At 38.0% G+C, this 19,844-nt stretch overlaps 1 protein-coding gene across 3 annotated transcripts in view; it reads right to left on the bottom strand.

Annotated features, from left to right (window-relative positions):
- Positions 1 to 19,844, bottom strand: part of ptprz1b (protein tyrosine phosphatase receptor type Z1b) — a 204,205-nt gene continuing 184,361 nt past the window's right edge. For 2 of the 3 annotated variants that reach the window (XM_036132402.1, XM_036132403.1), the window contains 5 exons: positions 5,048 to 5,176; positions 4,816 to 4,968; positions 4,571 to 4,713; positions 4,365 to 4,500; positions 1 to 1,931 (listed from right to left, as the gene is read on the bottom strand). In XM_036132402.1, the coding sequence (XP_035988295.1) occupies positions 1,788 to 1,931; positions 4,365 to 4,500; positions 4,571 to 4,713; positions 4,816 to 4,968; positions 5,048 to 5,176 (705 nt within the window). In that variant the 3' untranslated portion in view covers positions 1 to 1,787. Of the gene's footprint in view, positions 1,932 to 4,364; positions 4,501 to 4,570; positions 4,714 to 4,815; positions 4,969 to 5,047; positions 5,177 to 12,906; positions 13,107 to 19,844 lie in introns of those variants that run through there. The other variant, XM_036132404.1, reaches the window with a different exon arrangement.

Genomic DNA, 19,844 nt, shown 5'->3' with positions numbered 1-19,844 from the left:
TTAAGATGTGCTTCAATACAGTTTTATTGTACATGTGTGCACTGCGTACTTAAAGGTTTTGAGATTATTTCTCATTGTCACATTTTTTACATCATAACAACTACATTTTAACAGGGGCCATGCACACTTTGTATAATCCCTTTAGACACAGCAATCTCTGAATGGTCGGGTACAAAAGTTCTTTTTGGTTACCAATCTGTTGCTAATATCTTTATCAAACTGTAACGAATCAACTATGTAAAGACAAAATGTTGCAGCTGTTGAGGAGGATACCAAGGCATTTTTGCATTCTGCAGTTTTCACCATAGATCAATGGTCAGGTCAGGTTCACTGAGAGTCTTCTCACATCTTAACCCATGATCTTTTGTTTATTTATGTGGACTTTGATTAGTAAAGCTGCCCGAGCATCACTTTAAATGATGCAGCCTCAAGGAACGGTGGGGCATAAATTAAATGAGCAAGTTCTAAAACGCCTTTGAATTCTTTAAATGTTATGTAAGCATCATGGTTTCATTTCATTATACTCAGTAAATGTCGTAAGGGGAACACAAAATAAAACCTGGTTTGTATGTCCCTGTCTCCTGGCTGGCCATTCCATCTTCCCTAGAAGTGCTGCACTATACCAGATTGTTAAATAGAGAAACACAAAATTAAGATCATCAAAGGATGACATTTCCTGGTGGGGCTTTTTTCTTTTTGAGCTCTGGTTACACTCAGACTAAACCATTTTGTATCTGCTCTCTCTATCAATTTGTCCAGAGAAAATGCACTATACAAAACAGGGTGCATAACAGGCGGCAAACAGGTCGCACTGATGCTTTAATTGTTCATCTTTAGTCCGGCGGGAAGCACTTTTTATCTATGTAAATGCACACAGCAGTGTGACAGCATCCTTAACATTTAGAGAATTCAAACAGCATGGCTTCCTCTTAGATACCTTCACTTCTCACTCCAACATTTTAAGAAAAAATAACTAAAAAAAATGACAAAGTGTTTAGTTTGGGATATTTTCTTTGTAACAAAAACTATTCATATTAGGCTACTATTAATTCTAATTAGACCAAAATTGTAGCTGAAGTTCTGGCTGATTGCCACAAAAAATTACAATACTGCTATGCACTGTCATAACCTGTGACCTGCATTGTATCTTTAAAACATGAATACTTTAATTAAAAAGATTGGAACCTAATCAAATATTGTACTTAATCAGAAATGAGTGCCTCACGGGAGCCCTTCACCCATGCCTTTGTTCTGTTGCATTCTAGATACATACTGTGACCAAAATATAAACATTTCGACTTATTAATTTAATATCTGCCACTAAAAAATGTAAATGTATAGTTAAAGTTGGGAAAAATATATGATGCTCAACACATGATGCACTGCTGTGCTGTGTTTTTATTTTAGGATAAAAATATACAGTCATCTAAGGTGAGGACACAAAAGCTGGCAGATAAGTCACTGTAAGTAGGTTTGTTCCTTCTAAGCTGACAGATCTGTTAAAAGATGTGTCCGCAGCCGTGAAATGTGTGAAAAAGGAGCACTTTAAATAGCAAACAGTCTTTCAGGTGCTGTGCCTATGTGTAGCATCAGCAGTAGTTCAATCTCCCAGTGATGAGCATTGTTGTTTTTGAAAGAAAGCCAGAAGCATTGTAATGAATTGTTAAATGACCAAAATCATCTGATGGCTAAAGAGCAAACTGGACTTTAAAGCATTTTCAGGCTCACTTTCCACAGCCACAAACCGCCCACACGTTCCTGCACAACATGTGAGAGTGTGAGTAGGTCTACATGAGCGACTCCAGGCTCTCTGTGATGTTGGACTGTCCCAGCGGCACAGATCCATTCGTCTCTGGACTCTGCAGGGCCCTCTGGTCCTCCTGGCTGCTCACCAGGCTCAGTATGGCTCGGTAGAGATACTGGTACTGCTCCTGTGGAGCAAACAGAGAAGAATCAACTTCCTCTGTGGCAAAGCAAACTAAAAAGAAATCACTTGGGTTTGAGGTTATATATGCTTGTTCCTGTCAGTAATTCAAAAATCCAGATAATCGTGTGGTTGCCTTTTTACATAAAATTTTTATGTTTTTAATTATATTACTACATGATCTCTTGAACTTGACCCTATCATGATGCTTTTCTGTACTCGTTATACTGAACCTAATTGTTCTCAGGCTTATTTTGTTTATACCATTTCCACTGTTTCATTATCTCAAACTTGTTTTGTTGCGTTTCCAGTTTCATTGTATCATCATCCTGACATAAACAATCTCATCACTGAGAGAGCATGAGCTCATTTTGTCATGATGGTTTCATCTTTTTCACCGTATGAGATCTCATCCTGAATTTGCAAAAATAACAGAGTCCCAAACTCAATTTATTGAAATAAAGGGTGGAAGGGAAAGCATCAGCTTGAGATTGATCCATTGTGCTAATCAGTTTATTTTCTCGCAACACTGTGGAAACGAGTGCAATCTCATTTTGTTGAGAGAAAACATCTCATCATCTAGACATGAGATCTCAGTCCAGTGTTTTCATAATTATGGTCCCATTATACCATTATCTCAAAAAATGGTTTGCAATTAGTCTTTATCTCAAATTAATACTTGAGCTTGTTTTGTAGAGATAATTAAGCCCACACCTCAAAACAACATGAGCTTGACTTTGTTTTGTTGTGGAATTGGTCTAACTTTAATAACAAAATCTCAATGTGATTTTGTTGAGATACCAGTTTGAAAATGTCAACTCAATGTTTCAATATACAATAATTTCAAGACATTATTGTAGGCTTATTTGATGCAATTCTAGTTTTGCTCTCATTATCTCAAGATAATGAAATCTCAAACTTGGTTTTCTTACAGTAACAATTTCGCATTTGTCTCGTTATTTAGAGAAAGCTTGAGCGTACGCTTGTTTTGTTAAGATGATTGTTTCATTATGTTACAATATCGTGATAAAAAGCTCTCGTTTTATTTGCCTCCTTCTATATGCTGAGATGAGATCCCAAACTTGTTTTGTCCTGTTAATATAGAAAAACAAATGAGCTTGTTTAATTTTCTCGAAATAATGAAATCTGTCTTATTTCTGCCACAGTAACATTTCCTTTATTTCATTAGGTTTATGATGTTAGAAAATTGTGCTTTGATAAGTTTTATTATCTCAGTGGTGAGAGAAAATAAATCAGGCTTGTTTCCTTGTGCTTTACTGTTCCATTGTTGTCACAAGATAGTAAGAGGATGACCTTGTTTTGTTTGGATCAGGGCCGGCATTGAGATCAGGATGGGCCACTGTTATTACCATGTCAGCGACGGTCCAATAAGTACAGGTACATCTCAAAATATAAGAATATTGTGAAAAAGTGAATTATTTATTCAGTCATTTCAGAAAGTGAAATTTGGAATTTTGCATACTCTGTTATTTCAAAAGAGTGAAATATTTCAAACCTTTATTTCTGTTTGTGGTTTTCATCATCTGTAGGCCATAATCGTCAAAATGAAAAGAAATAATGGTTTGAAATATTTCACTTTGTTTGTAATCAATCCATTTACAAGTTCCGCTTCCTCAAGTGAGGGACACAAAATATGAACCTTTTCACCAGATTAATTTTTTTTAGATGTGCCTTTAAAGCTGGGCCGATATGAACCATCTTTCATCCATCTTGTTGCTGCTGGTGTATATGTTGAAAGAAGAGGGTTGGTCCTGTGCTACCTGTTTGGCCATGTGAAAGTGAACGTGACACATCGCAGGATTGTGGGGTGTTTCACTGAAGCAGAGAAGCAATGTCAGCAGTGTGACTATGTTTTCACGGTGGCAAAAAAGTTGGGAAATAACAACAATAATATCAGATATCGACATCGGCCCAAATTTTCCTATCTGTGCATCCCTCGTTGGTATGTTAACATGCTGTAGCAGAAATTCTTGAAACAAATGGTCATCATATGTACTTCGACCCAGAACCTCCGACAGGAATGCTTGTTGCTGGTAGAAGCTGCTAACACCCTTCAAAGACGGAGATTATCCCTCAGTGTTGGGGATAAACTACGGAACTAGGAAAAACACAGACACTACTCCTTTTTGGACTGTAAACCCCCTGTTATCTGAAAACTGACACATTTACATCAACAACATTCACACCAGATACTTGTTCATTGTCAGCTTCCATACACCATTTAAGTGTAATTCACCTTTTGAATTTCTTTTCATTTTTTTTTTTTTAGAAAGTCAGATTTCTATACTCTGGAGATGGAACTTGGATATGAGTCCATACGCCTGTTAAAGTTTTCTAGCTTATTCATCCAGCCTGGAACAAGCTCAGATGAAATTCAGCGCTCTTTCACAACGTAAGACTGTACCGTAGCAGTACTCACAACATCATTAAAAACCCCAGGTCTCATGAGGTTGGTCATCCGTGCCACCATGTAGATATCCACTGCTCCCTCCTCCTCTAACTGATTGAACAGGGTGGTAAGGGCACAGAAGAGCCCTGATGTAGAGCCTCCCGAACTGCATAGAAGCACACAATTAGCTCTGAGAAGGGCTTAACCACCGAGTAATCCTGCAGTGCTTTACTCACGGATCATGCACGACTACAGGGTCCTGTGTTTGTCTGCTGTGCTCTCTGACAATGCTGATGAGGTCAAAACTGTTCCTGATGGGACTGTCTGGATTGGGCCAGCAGGGGGTACTGAACTGGCGTACATGCAGGATGCAATCATTCTGTAAATCGACAGAGTCAGGTATTAGACTCTAAATAAGTATCTGCTGGAGAGCATTTAAATATTGCAGTATTTGATAGCATCGTGTGTGAATGTTAGTCACCTGAGCAGACAGCACTGTAAAATCCTGCACAAGAAGTCTCTCATCATTGGCCAGCTGTACAAGCTCCTCCCCCGTGTAAGACACAGTGAAACCATCAAAGCTCATTTGCTGGCCTTTGCTCGGCCAGTAGACACAGCAGTCCCTCTTTTCATTCTAAAAAGTAAAAACATGGGAGTCAGATGGGCCTGCACTACAGAAATGATTTTAAATAAGAGGTGTGAACATGTCATACCTGATGGTGTACGTCTGGCAGACAGACAACGGTGTGCGTGTTGTGTTCCCAGATCATTCTCCAGAAGTCTTCCACTGTGCCGCTCAGAGGAGTCTGGCTCACTATGAACTCTTTACAGCAGTAGTGTCCCTGTGGAAACATGAGCTGTAAAACTGCAACAACTTTTTATGTCTCGAAAACAGAAACCAAAAAACTGACAGGTTATCTAGAGGTCAAAATGAATGGGGTGTCTTAGAAGGAAGTCATTTGAAGCTGTTTGAAAGAAACTAATTTTTTATGATGTATTGAGACATGTCTGTAGTTCATTCAGGCTGTGAGAGACACCAAGGCTGCATTCAGAAAGATCTAATTGGTAAGGACTTTAGCTAAAGCGGAAGTGGGTCGGCTGTTGCAACGATAAGTGTTGTCAGTAAACAAGGAGGTAGAAAAAGGAGCCTGTATGCTTCCTATCATAGCTCCTTTAGCATAGGGAGCTTGCAATGTCCCTCACTGGTGCTTAGGAGCTATAAGGAATCCCACAATCAGCACAGCCCTGCTGATGGATATTAACGAAAATGTCTGGAGAGAAGAGATCCGATAGACAGTGTAACCGTCTAATAGCACAGTTTTAAATATTAACAAGCAATGAAAACAGGTGTTAACCTTGAAAATAAAACTCTGATTAATTGTTTATGGTGTAGACATTGTTTATTTGACATATATATTTGTCTACCTTGCGTTTTTTGTAGATCTTTTTCGGCCCAAATTTAACTAGCATCATCTATGTGCATTTCCATTGTGTAATGATGTATGATATGAGGGCTGTCCGAAGCTGAAGAAAGGTCAAGGAACAGGAGCTAGGAGCTATAATTAGAACCTTTCGGATGCAGCCCAAGATCTAAAGTAGATAGTAAAGCTGAATGCTCTCCGTTTCATGCGTTAAAGCTGTCAACCTGTCTGTTACCAAAGGGGGGGGGGGGGGGGGGGGGGTCTACATTCTTCAGAGAATGCACATGTAAAGTAAACTAGCCATGCTATTTGCTCATTTCAGACGAGAAAGACTGTAAAATGTGAACATTTTATCAGTATATCACACCAACTGGCACCTCTACTCTTGATTAAGAGTGGTGGCCTAATGGTTAGAGCGATGGTTTTCAATAGGTGAGTCGCTCCTCCCTGGGGGGGGGGGGGGGGGGGGGGGGGCACCAAAGAGTCACAGGGGAGGCGAGAGAAGACAGAGAAGAAGACAGAAGAAGACAGCGCTGCCATAGACATTATATACGTAGACGCGTCATTGGGCGGGTTCTGCATATGCTGCGATGCGTCAGGGCGTCCGCCATCTTAAATGTGGCAAATCTGCAGTTACGATACTACTACTATATATATATATATATATATATATATATATATATATATATATATATATATGTATGTATGTGTACATAAATATGTGTACATGTACTAATGTGTTTGTTTATATAGTAATAAAAAACATGTATGAGTGGCTGTGTTTTGAAACATACATCCTGTCAGAATATTCTATTATTTTTAACCCCACTAAGATTATTTATACGCACTGGACCATTTGTTATAATAGCTATAGTTTTAAAGTTTTAAGCAAAAAACAACAACGTGAAAATTAGTTAAATATTCAACAATTTAGGTGGGGGCGCTAGAGTGCTGTAATGGAGTAGACGTGTTTTACAGAGCTCCGTGTCACTGCTCAGGCGTGCTCTGCTGTACAGCAGTAAAGCTGGAAATATATTCACAGATGCGGCCTTTCCGGATCAATAACTCATCAGCAGATGTAACCACAGCAAGGCAGACAGTGAGCTACAACCGTAGTTTCCTCAAAATGAGTCTCCCACCACGCTGGGAGAATTACATTGGACCCTATGCACAGCTCGCTCCTCTGCAAATGCTTAGGGACCGTCTGCAAGTTGCAATCAGAGAGAAATATTCAACAGCGTCTCCAAGGAGAGGTGGATTATTATCAAATTAATTTAATGTGTATTTCATCTCATGTATATCATACCAAATTTATTGGATTTGAAAAAAAAATTTTTTGAGGAATTTTCCAAGGCCTAAATGGCAAATGGCACCAATATTTTATCAATATAACAAGTATAAATTGAGTAATGACTACACTATAGATCATTGTAGTGCCACCAAACTTGTAGAATACATAGATCACTTCATCTGGATCATACTACAACTCTTACTTTGGGAAAATGTGCTTAACTATATTTTTTGAGATTTTTTCTTTGTTATTATAAGCATTTAATTATCAATAAGTACAGTATAGATCATTGTAGTGCCACCAAACGCATCATACACATAGATAACCTCATTTAGTTCATACTACAACTCTTACTTTGGGAAAATGTGCTTAACGTTATTTTTTGAGATTTTTTTCTTTGTTATTATAAGCGTATATTTATCAATAAGTGCACCATAGATTATTATGGTGCCACCAAACTGGTAGAACACATAGATAACCTCATCTAGTTTATACTACACATCTTACTTTGGGAAAATGTGCTAAATTGTGTTTTTGGACATTATTTTATTGTTATTATAAGCATATAATAGCCAATAGGTACAGTATAGATCATTGTAGTGCCACCAAACTCATCCTACACATAGATAACCTCATCTAGTTTATACTACAACTCTTACTTTGGGATGATGGGCCACACATATTTCTAATATTCTCCATGTAACATTAAGGGCATAAAGTAATATCCGTCCGTCCGTCCGTCTTCTTCCGCTTATCCGGGGTCGGGTCGCGGGGGTAGCAGCTTCAGCTTTTAAAGTAATATCATCATCTACAAAGTAACTTTTATAAGTTGTAGGGTGACAAAAATCACATCTACACCTTATCAGATTTATTTACACAGCAACACTTGGCTTGTGAATTTTGACTCTCAATTCTGAGGAATAATTTCACATAAAAAATAATACAAATCTTTCTCCATCGTTTTTATTAGCAGTACTCAGGTTGAACTGCAGGAATCTCTAAGCCAACACTCTTGCCCTGGAAACTATTTTCACCAATTTTTTTTTCTTTGCAGGTATAACATTAACTAAAAGTCAACATGGAGTCTAAAAACATCACATTATCATGTGTTGTCATTGATTTTTACTTTATTTCAAAGATGTTTGAGCTTTGGTTGGTTATTTAATTAATTTGATTAAATATGCTGGTATTGAGTTTTTACCTCATGGCCACTACCATGCAACCACACCACCAGACACAATCAGACCAATTAGATGCTTAGTGTAATGAAGTCCCAGCCAATCATGATCAGCCATCAATTAAGGTCAGTAGAGCAATAATCTTTTACAGTTTAGTGGAAAAAAAGATTATGAGGAAGTTGAAATATGAACAGAATTTCCACTGTAAGTCAAACCATTTTTCTTTTCCTTGTCATTTTGATTGTTGTAATGAATGAGAAATGTTTACATGACAGATTAAATTCAGTTTTGATTGTGAGTTGAAGCTTTTGACCTGATTCAATGCTACATTAATTTAACCTTTCTTTAGCTACATATGTAACTGTTGGCCATGTTAGACATTTTAGATTTAGACTTCAACAAGCTCGTTTTCGTTTCACTTGTATTAGGTAAAATTTGGATAATATTTTTAGTAATATATATATATATATATATATATTCATAGTAAAATATTCAAGTACTTTATAGTCTTTCATATTGTACAACATTCTTGTAGGACCTCAGCTTTGCATTTTACTTTCCTTATGTTACAAGCTTTTAAGACAATGGGTAGGTAAAAACAAAGGTAAGACTGCTGTTAGGAAAAATGTATGGGCATATTTCATTCTCTACAAATTTCTTTATGTCCAAAATTTTACAATAACACAAATGTGTATCCCGATGCTATAGATACAGTGTGAAACTTGTAGATGATGGTTCCACACTGAATGCACTGAATTGATACCAGCACAGATTCCAAACAAAGACACCCCTTGGTGTGTGTTGTGCACCAACAAGAGAATCTCAGAGTAACTATTGCTGACTGTCACTGAACATGTTGTAGTGATGTGGAGCTTGTAGCTATGTTGACCTCCTAGCAGGCAATTCCCACGGAGGTCTCCCTCAAAATCATGCCGGCAAACAAGACATAAAGCGGTGTTCAGGTTTATACCAATTTTTGTGGCGCTTTATTGGAATCTTAAAATTGTGATTTTTATTATTCAGTGAGATTTTATTTTGTGTAAGTTTGCAGGAACAAGCTGTATTCTCATGTTACATTGTTTGATCATAATGCAAACAGTAAAGGAGAAGTTAAATAGTCTTTGGTTGTAATATAGTTGTTATAGGTATAAGCCTTTCTGCATCAATAAAGCCAATGTTATGTTTATTCAACATGTTCAATTTATATGTATGCCATAAATTTGATGGCACTACAATAATCTATAGTGTACCTATTGGCTATTATATGCTTGTAATAACAATGAAAAAATATAAAAAAATAAAGTTAAGCACATTTTCCTAAAGTAAGAGTTGTAGTATGGTCTAGATGAAGTTATCTATGTATCCTACAAGTTTGGTGGCACCACAATGATCTATGGTGTACTTATTGGCTATTATATGCTTGTAATAACAAAGAAAAAATATCAAAAAATACAATTTAGCACATTTTCCTAAAATAAGAGCTGCACTATGAACTAGATGAGGTTATCTATGTGTTCTACGAGTTTGGTGGCACTACAATGATCTACACTGTACTTATTGGTGATAATATGCTTATAATAACAATAAAAGATGTCAAAAAATAGAGTTTAGCACATTCTCCCAAAGTAAGAGTTGTAGTATGAACTAGATGAGGTTATCTATGTGTGTTTTATCTGTGTTTTAATCAGCAGATGGTAGCACTGAGCTTCAGATGTGGAAAATTGATTTTAAATCAGTTTTATCTGTTTATTTTGTCATGCAGGACAGTGTTTTTAAATTCCAAAAAATTTCAATAAATGTTTTTCAACATTGTACAATCTCTGTGATCAGTTCATATGCATAATGCACAAGTAAATGTTTAACTGAGCAAAAGTATTGTTGAAATTGCACATACTTTTCTTAAAAACGCTGAGGTTATTCATAATATATTGTGTAAAAGTGGTGAAATTCATTTAATATAAAAATCAACAACAAGTCCACTTTTATTAGTTGTATTTAATCTTGCAATGAGTTTACTCGTGTGGCCCTCTTGAGATCAGATTAAGCTGTATGCGGCCCCTAAACCAAAATGAGTTTGACACCCCTGGTATAGATCATTGTAGTGCCACCAAACTTGTAGTATACATATGTAGCCGGGTGGTAAATTGTGTTTGAATAAGTGTATTGTTTCAAAGTGTTGGTTTTCTTTTGTGTTACGGTAGCAATGCTGTTGAATTATTTTGGTTTAGTTATGTAATTGTATTTGTTTTTTTTTTTTTGCACACCCCACTCCTGGTACCAAAACGTGTAGCCCGGGAAATACTTAGCCACACAGAACACAATAACTGGGGTTCTTAATGTGCAATATATTTTATTTTCAGTTGGGACAGATTAAACAAAGTTGTCTTATTTCTTACTTTTGTTCAAAAATCTGAACAGTTGTGGATCAAACATTGGGTAACTACTAGTGAGATGTGGCAATCTCCAAAATAACAGAGAAAATGCCCAAAAAAACCAAAAATACAATATATAAAAGCAAAAGAAATACGGCAGTGGCCTCTAGCTCCACAAACAAAATACAGAGAGGTGCATTACCCCCCACTGATTTAGAGCACATGAAATTGCAATATGACTTATTTTATCAACACTTACATTCCACAGTAACGTCTCAGTTCCCTCTTAATACTGGAGCACACCAATGATCAGACATCTGTCACGTGCAGGAAATGGCCGCCCTGCACCGCACCCATAGACATCATATACGCAGACGCGTTGTTGGGCGCAGTTTCGCACGTCAACGTCACCCCCACCGCCATATTGTATGTGGCAGAAAAAAGTTAAGTTCTGTTGTAGTGAACGTGGATCAGAGAAGATGCCTCCTGTGAAGATTCCTGTGCTGCATGGAAATGTATTCGGGCTGATTCACTACTTTTATCTGCCTTCTATAAATTAAGGCTGCACCATATTGCAAAACTGGACACTCTAAAGCTGCAGAGTGGCAACACTAGAAAAAAGCTGTGCAAGACCATTCTTTTTCAAGGTTTTTAGCTTGCATACAGTACAGACTATTGTATTTAGACATAGATGTGCATATATGGATTTTCAAGTATTATAAATAAGCCAAATAAATAGCTGTGTGATTATATATATATATATATATATATATATATATATATATATATATATATATATATATACATATATATATATATATATATACATATATATATATATATATATATATATATACACACACACATATATATATATATATACATATATATATATATATATATATATATATATATACATATATATATATATATATATATATATATATATATATATATATATATATAATGTGTTGTGAATTTAGGGATCAATTTGTTGAATCTAATTAGGACAATAAGGTAAAACAAAAAACAAAAAAAAACAACAACATAAAAGCGGTAATGTTATGAGAAAAACGTCATATTATGAGAATTAAGAGGGAACATTTCCAGAATAGTCAGTTCGCAGAATTATTTGACTTCTGGAGTAATAGGACCAGGTTAGATTATTTTAATTATTTTTATCTTTACGAGAATAAATTCAGGAGAATGAAGCTAGAGGGATACAAAAATAAACTTGTAATATTACGAAAATAAAAATATTAAGAATACAAAGTATATTCTGAGATTAAAATCCCTCTGATACTGTTTAAGTGACTGAGTAACTGCAGATTTGCCACATTCAACATGGTGGACGCTCTGACGCATCACAGAATAGGCAAAACCCGCCCAACGACGCGTCTATGTATATGATGTCTATGCACCGCACCTACAGGTTTATTGAACCATCCGTTTCAGAAATACACCATCTTATTAAAATACTGACTGCTTAACAAATAAATGAGAATGTACCAAATTATTTCAACAAGTGATGTATATATTTATCGATTTTCTGCCAAAACTATCTCCTACGGATAAAACACGTACAGTCCACCTCCAAGTTCAGCACATAGTATAGCAACACTAACCTCACCCTTGCCAGATGGATTTCGCTCCACCTAGCTCCACTCACATCCACCTGGGACTGATCCATTGGAATTGCCTTTATTGAAGGCTGGGCCTTATCAAAAATCCTTGCATATGATTGGATAAGCCACTTGTCTGTCATCTTTATCGACGTGCTATTTCAACCACTCACACCGATGCTAACCCGTGGCGCTGTGAGAGCGACACAGGAAAAAACAAAACTTTTTTTTTAATGTGTTTGCGGCTCTAGTGGCACGCGTTTTATTGACAGTGAGCTGACAGGAAGGTGGGTCGGAGTCAATCCCGGGCCGACCGCGCCAGGACTAAAGGCCTCCTAACATGGTTTGCGCTAACTGCTCGGCCTCGGGCGAGACCGCGGTGGACGCGTCCACCACGGGCGCGCCCCGGAAAACAAAACTTGCCAAATCCGGTCGGGAGAAGGGCGAAAACATGGTTTCCACCAACAAAAGCCTTCAGAGGCATTCTCTGATGTTCTTTTAATGAAACAATATTAGGTAGATTGGACAACACGGAAGAAATAGCAGCATCAATGTTAACGCTTGCTTCCTCGATGCGAGCCGCCATTGCTGTCTAAATCAAAACAGTCTCACGTCACGGTCACTTCTCCACTACGTCACATCTATGAATCTCCAGCCCTGCGTCCTGATTGGCTAGACAATAAAATTGCTTGGAGAAATCACTCTATGGGAGAGGTCCCAGATGGATGTGAGTGAAGCTAGGTGGAGCGACATCCGTCTGGCAAGGCTCACGTTATAGCAACACAGGAAGAGAACAAGATGCATTTCCTTTCTCTTCTTGGGAAACAATAATCACCTTGAAACACTGCTCTCTGGTGGTCAAAATGTGCAACGCCTGAGACCAACTACCTGAACATGTAAAAAAACAAACAAATACAATTACATAACTGAACCAAAATAATTCAACAGCATTGCTACCGTAACACAAAAGAAAACCAACACTTTGAAACAATACACTTATTCAACCACAATTTACCACCCTGCTACATATGTATACTACAAGTTTGGTGGCACTACAATGATCTATACCAGGGGTGTCAAACTCATTTTGGTTTAGGGGCCGCATACAGCTTAATCTGATCTCAAGAGGGCCACACGAGTAAACTCATTGCAAGATTGAATAGAACTAATAAAAGTGGACTTGTTGTTGATTTTTATATTAAATGAATTTCACTTTTAGTGTATGTGCAATTTCAACAATACTTTTACTCAGTTAAACATTTACTTGTGCATTATGCATAAGAACTGATCACAGTGATTGTACAATGTTGAAAAACATTTACTGAATTTTTTTGGAACTCAAAAACACTGTCCTGCATGACAAAATACACCAAACAGATAAAAATTAAGAACTGATTTAAAATCAATTTTCCACATCTGAAGCTCAGTGCTACCATCTGCTGATTAAAACACAGCACCCCGTGGACAATATAGGAACTGCAGATTTTCAATTAAACGAAGTACAGTACGTTTTTTTTCAATAAATGTTTTATCATTCTCTTCCTTTTATCTACTCTTTCTTTCACCTTTTCTTTTTTTCTTCTTGTTCTTCCTTTCCTCTCATACTTTACTATTGTAGTGTCCATATCATTTGAGATATTCCCCGCATGAATCATAATAAAACTATTCACATTCAATAATCAAGCGGAGCACTATGGGAAAAGCAGTACTGCTCCACTTATGAAAGTCAAATCTGATGAGCTTTTTTTGGCATTAAGACAACAATTCTTATTGCCACATTGCCAGACAGGACACTGGTGGGAAAAAAGTGCTTTTTAAAAAAAAATGATAATGCATTTAGCCACCGAGCCGGACTAAATTGTCGGAACCGGCCCGCGGGCCGTATGTTTGACACCCTTGATCTATACTGTACCTATTGGCTATTATATGCTTGTAATAACAATGAAAAAATTTCAAAAAATAAGGTTAAGCACATTTCCCTAAATTAAGAGCTGTAGTATGGTCTAGATGAAGTTATCTATGTATCCTACAAGTTTGGTGGCACCACAATGATCTATAATGTACTTATTGGCTATTATATGCTTGTAATAACAAATAAAAAATATAAAAAAATACAATTTAGCACATTTTCCTAAAGTAAGAGCTGTAGTATGAACTAGATGAGGTTATCTATGTGTTCTACGAGTTTGGTGGCACTACAATGATCTATACTGTACTTATTGGTGATATGCTTATAATAACAATTAAAAAAATCTAAAAAAAAAAAATTAGTTTAGCACATTTTCCCAAAGTAAGAGTTGTAGTATGAACTAGATGAGGGTATCTATGTGTAGGATGAGTTTGGTAGCACTACAATGATCCATACTGTACCTATTTTCCATTATATGCTTGTAATAACAATGAAAAAATGTCAAAAAATAAAGTTAAGCACATTTCCCTAAAGTAAGAGTTGTAGTATGAACTAAATGAGGTTATCTATGTATACTACAAGTTTGGTGGCACTACAATGATCTATAAGGTACTTATTGGTGATAATATGCTTATGATAACAATGAAAGAATAAAAAAAATAGTTTAGCACATTTACACAAAGTAAGAGGTGTAGTATGATCTAGATCAGTGGTCCCCAATCCTGGTCCTCGAGGGCCAGTGTCCCTGCAGGTTTTACATGTGTCCCTGATCCAACACACCTGACTTACTTCCCCAGTGTACTGTCAAGTTCTCCAGAGTCCTCTTAATGACCTCATTATTTGACTCAGGTGTGTTGAAGCAGAGTAACAAATAAAAGTTGCAGGACACCGGCCCTCGAGGACCAGGATTGGGGACTACTGATCTAGATGAATGGATCTATGTATTCTACTAGTTTGGTGGCACTACAATGATCTATAGTGTAGTTATTGCTCATTTTATACTTATTCTAATAATAAAATAGAGCTGCAAATTGCCATTTAGGCCTTGGAAAATTCCTTAAAAAATGAATTATTTTCAAATCAAATAAATGTGCTATGATATACATGAGGTCAGATACACATGAAATAAATTTGATAACAATCCACCTCTCCTTGGTGACGCTGTTGAATATTTCTCTATGATTATTTTTCTGGTGTTGCAACTTGCAGACGGTCCCTAAGCATTTGCGGAGGAGCGAGCTCTGCATAGGGTCCAATGTAATTCTCCCAGCGCGGTGGGAGACTCATTTTGAGGAAACTACGGTTGTAGCTCACTGCCTGCCTTGCTGTGGTTACAGAGATGTGTCTGTTTTGTAGAATAAATCATCCGCTGATGAGTTATTGATCTGGAGAGGCCGAATCTATGAATATATTGCCAACCTTACAGCAGTCTCTGCTGTTAGCAAAAAGGCTATTTTAGCCGCCGTCAATAGCCATAAAGATGATCTTACTAAAGTCTACACCTGCGTGGATTCTCTCAAGAAATCACTGGAAGGTCGCCTGGACTCCATTGAGGCTCGTTTAACAACCCTACAGACAGAGCACAGTGAGGTCCAGCACCGTATAGACGACATAGACGCGGCTCTATCCTCTACAGATGCCCGTGTTTCGGCACTGGAGGCAACTTGCAGCGAGCTAGCGGCGGCTAATGGTCTTCTTAAAACAAAGGTGAATGACTTGGAAGGGCGCTCGCGCAGACAAAATATTCGTATTGTTGGTGTCCAAGAAGGGGAAGAGGCTGGTCATCCTGCAGAGTTTGTTTCAAAGTTCATCTTGGAGCTGCTGGGACAGTACAACTTTCCCAAGCCCGTTAAAATAGACAGAGTCCACCGTGCCCCGAGACCCAAGCCACTTTCCAATGAACGACCTCGGATCCTCATTGCCGGATTGCACAATGACCGCGACGTGATGAATATTCTGCGGCTGAGTGAACAACAAACCCCGCTGCTGTACCACGGTCAGAAAGTCTTCATATTCCCAAACTACACAGCAGAGGTTTCAGCGCAGCTCCAGGCATTCAACACCGTGAGGAAAAGGCTGGTGGAAGCTGGAGCCAAATGTTCCCTGCGTTTTCCTGTCAAGCTGCAAGTGTACTAATACTTCTAAGCCGGGCATAAGTCCTTTAAATTTTGTCTCCTGGAACTGCAGAGGGCTTGGTAAAGCGCTTAAAAGAGCAAAGGTTTTTTCACATTTAAAATCACTCTCTTCTGATATTGTCTTTCTTCAGGAGACGCATATTCAACCAAATGAGCAGAGACGGATGTCACGGATGTTCATGGATGTCACAGGTTTACCAGTCAATTTTTTCTTCAAAGGCTAGAGGGGTCGCAATCCTTATTCGCAAATCCATTCCATTTATCTTTAACTCCGTGTCTGCAGACTTCTTTGAAATCAGTCCCAGTTCTCAATAATCTCATGCAGTCATTAAATTTAGTTGATATCTGGAGGCTTCAGCATCCTTCTGATCGTAAATACTCTTTTTTTCCCCCTCCCATGGTAGTTTTACCAGAATTGACCACTTTTTAATTGATTCTAAATTAATTTCACACACAGTCAGCTCAATGTATCACAGCATCTTAATTTCAGATCACGCGCCTCTCTTACTACAGATTCACTTTATTCTTTATGCTTCGTCGTTTAATTGAAATTTTTTCCCCCCTATCAATTCTGATCAAACATTTCAGGACTGTGTTTCTGCCAAAATCTCAGATTTTCTTTTTTTTTAATGACAACGTTGAAGTATCTGACTCAGTTTTGTGGGAGTCATTTAAAGTGGTATTAAGGGGAAATATTATTTCTTATCAGTCTTCAGTAAAAAAGGCCAAATCACAGCGTCTTGCAGATATTTAGGCTAAATTGGCTGTTTTGGAGGACGGCTATCAGAATTCAAATGATGAAAACATACTCAATGCTATCCTGAAGATAAAATCCGAATACAATCACATGCTTGCAGGGCAGTCAAACTTTTTTACAGTAGCAGGCCACACACTATCAGGGAGGAGGGTGCACCTATGCCGGTGCCCGAGCCCCGGAGGGGAGAATTTTGAAAAATAGAGTCTCCCTGATGTATTTTGGAAGCTTTCAAGACAGGTGATTATTTAAACAATAGCGTCAGAGTGCATGTTTTAAATTGAATAAAAGGCAAAAAAAGAAGTGAATGATCAATTCTTCAAAAACAACCTTTGTTTTTTTATTATTATTCTTAAAACATTATTTTTTCACATGATGTTATCATCATGTTTTAACAAGGTAAAGTAATCTCCATTTGCATAAAATTAGGTAAATTTGAATTACTAGCACCAGATAAAACAGATCAGATTAGGTGAGGTCTATTCATCTTATTATTATTATTTTTCACAGTTCTGTTCTAAAACGATTGTAACATTTCTTCACGAACACAGTCGAATTTTTATGAAAAAAAATACAGGGTTGGAATTTGAACTTTAATTTACATGTTGAATTTATTTCAGTCATATCGCTCTTTCGAAATCTCTTATCTCAGTTTAATTTCACTTGCACTCATCACACACACGATATCATATCATCTGCGAGGATTCTAGAGACGAACACAAAATGCATCCCCTGAAAAACTTTGATAATTTGCTGCTGTAATATTATATTATATTATATTATATTATATTATATTATATTATATTATATGTAATATTATTGATTTTTCAGAATACAAAGCTAAAAGATGTGCATAATCAAAAAATATCAGAAATACAATTATAGAGCATTCAGTATTGTAAGAAAGCCCACACTGTTTCTGTCATGGTTTAAGTTTTGTCTGGCTTCTTTGTTATTTTGTAGTTCACTTAGCTCTCCCTCGCTCAGCTTTAGTCACACCTCTGGACACTAATTAGTTTTCATTCCCGTCACCTGTCAGGCTGCAATTACCCCTGATCTGTTGCCACCTGTGCTCTCCTCTTTATAAGACTCACCTCATTCTGTTCTCGTCGCTGGTCCATAGTGTTCACTCCCGCTCAGTCTCTGCCAAAATCCTTGTCAGCTCAGTTTTTTTGTTACAGTCAGCCTGAAGACTTCCTTCAACTTTGTTTTTTGTTACAGTCAGCTAATAGACTTTCCGTCAGCTTTGTTTTTGTTCCAGTCTCAGCCTAGATCCAGCTCAGCTCTGTTCCCACTCTTGTTCTCATCTCCTGGTGAGCTGTTCCGGTCTCAAGTCCACGGCTCAGACGTTCTGGTCTCAAGTCCACGGCTCAGACGTTCTGGTCTCAAGTCCTCGGCTCTGATGTTCCGTTCTGGTCTGAAGTCTTCGGCTCCAGAGTTCCTCCCGGTCAGTCTCTCCACACGCCTCCTGCCGGCCAGCTTCTGCACTCTACACCTCCGTCTGTTGAAAGACTCTGGTTCCATCATCATCCATCTTCCACACTTTTCAATAACCTCACTCCTAAGAACTAGTGTACACAGGTCCTACACAGGCAGAAATGGAGGAGCAAGGAATAATTCGAAAGTCTGTGAGTGAGTATGCTTCACCATTGGTAATGGTTTGGAAAAAGGATGGAAATCTCAGGATTTGCACTGATTTCCGGTGGCTGAATGCCAGAACCCTTAAGGATGCTCATCCTCTTCCTCACCAGTCTGACTGTCTTGCTGCCTTGGGAGGGAATATGTATTTTAGCACAATGGATCTTACATCTGGCTTTTACAATATCCCTATGGCTGAAGAGGATAAAAAGTATACTGCTTTTACTACACCACTTGGCTTACATGAGTACAACCGGATGCCACAGGGGCTCTGCAATAGCCCGGCTTCCTTTATGCGTATGATGTTAAGCATATTTGGTGACTTGAACTTCAGCAGTCTGTTATGCTATTTAGATGACCTGCTTGTTTTTGCGCCCAGTGAGGAGGAGGCTTTGCAGAGGTTGGAGGTTGTCTTTCAGCGGCTGCGGGAGCATAACTTGAAGCTGAGTCCCAAGAAGTGCCACCTCATGCGAGCTTCTGTGAAGTTTCTGGGCCATGTCATTGATGGAAATGGTGTGGCTGTGGATCCATCAAAAGTTGAGGTGATATCCAAAATGTTGACGTCCGATTTGATGGAAGATGATGGATGTACACCTTCTGTTCGACGGATTAAATCTTTTCTGGGGATGGTATTCTATTACCAGCACTTCCTCCCCAATTGCTCTTTTTTGGCTAAACCACTCTTTGCTCTTACTGCTGGACAGAGAAGAAGGGGAAAGGCAAGAGCAAATGCGGGGACCTATAGGAAGCTTAAACCAGATGACTGGACACAGGAATGCGACTCAGCTTTTAATAAGTTGAAAGAAAGTCTGATGGACTGTGTGGTTCTTGCTCACCCTGACTTCTCACGTCCTTTAATCTTGTCCATCGATGCTTCCCTAGATGGACTTGGTGCTGTGTTGTCACAGATACCAGAGGGTGAAAGCAAAGCGAGACCCATAGCTTTCGCCAGTAAGACACTAAGTGGATCTCAGAGACGATATCCAGCCCACCGACTTGAATTTCTAGCTTTGAAGTGGAGTGTTTGCGAGAAATTTAGCCATTGGCTAAAGGGCAACACTTTCACAGTATGGACAGATAACAATCCATTAACATATATTATGACGAAGCCAAAGCTTGATGCTTGCGAACAGCGCTGGGTTGCCAAACTTGCTCCATACACGTTCGATTTAAAGCATATCCCAGGCACC

The sequence above is a fragment of the Fundulus heteroclitus genome, unplaced genomic scaffold, assembly GCF_011125445.2.
Source record: "Fundulus heteroclitus isolate FHET01 unplaced genomic scaffold, MU-UCD_Fhet_4.1 scaffold_50, whole genome shotgun sequence".
In the NCBI taxonomy this organism is placed as follows: domain Eukaryota; kingdom Metazoa; phylum Chordata; class Actinopteri; order Cyprinodontiformes; family Fundulidae; genus Fundulus; species Fundulus heteroclitus.
The sequence above is the reverse complement of the archived record's forward strand: the minus strand, read 5'-3'. Positions and strand labels throughout refer to the sequence as shown.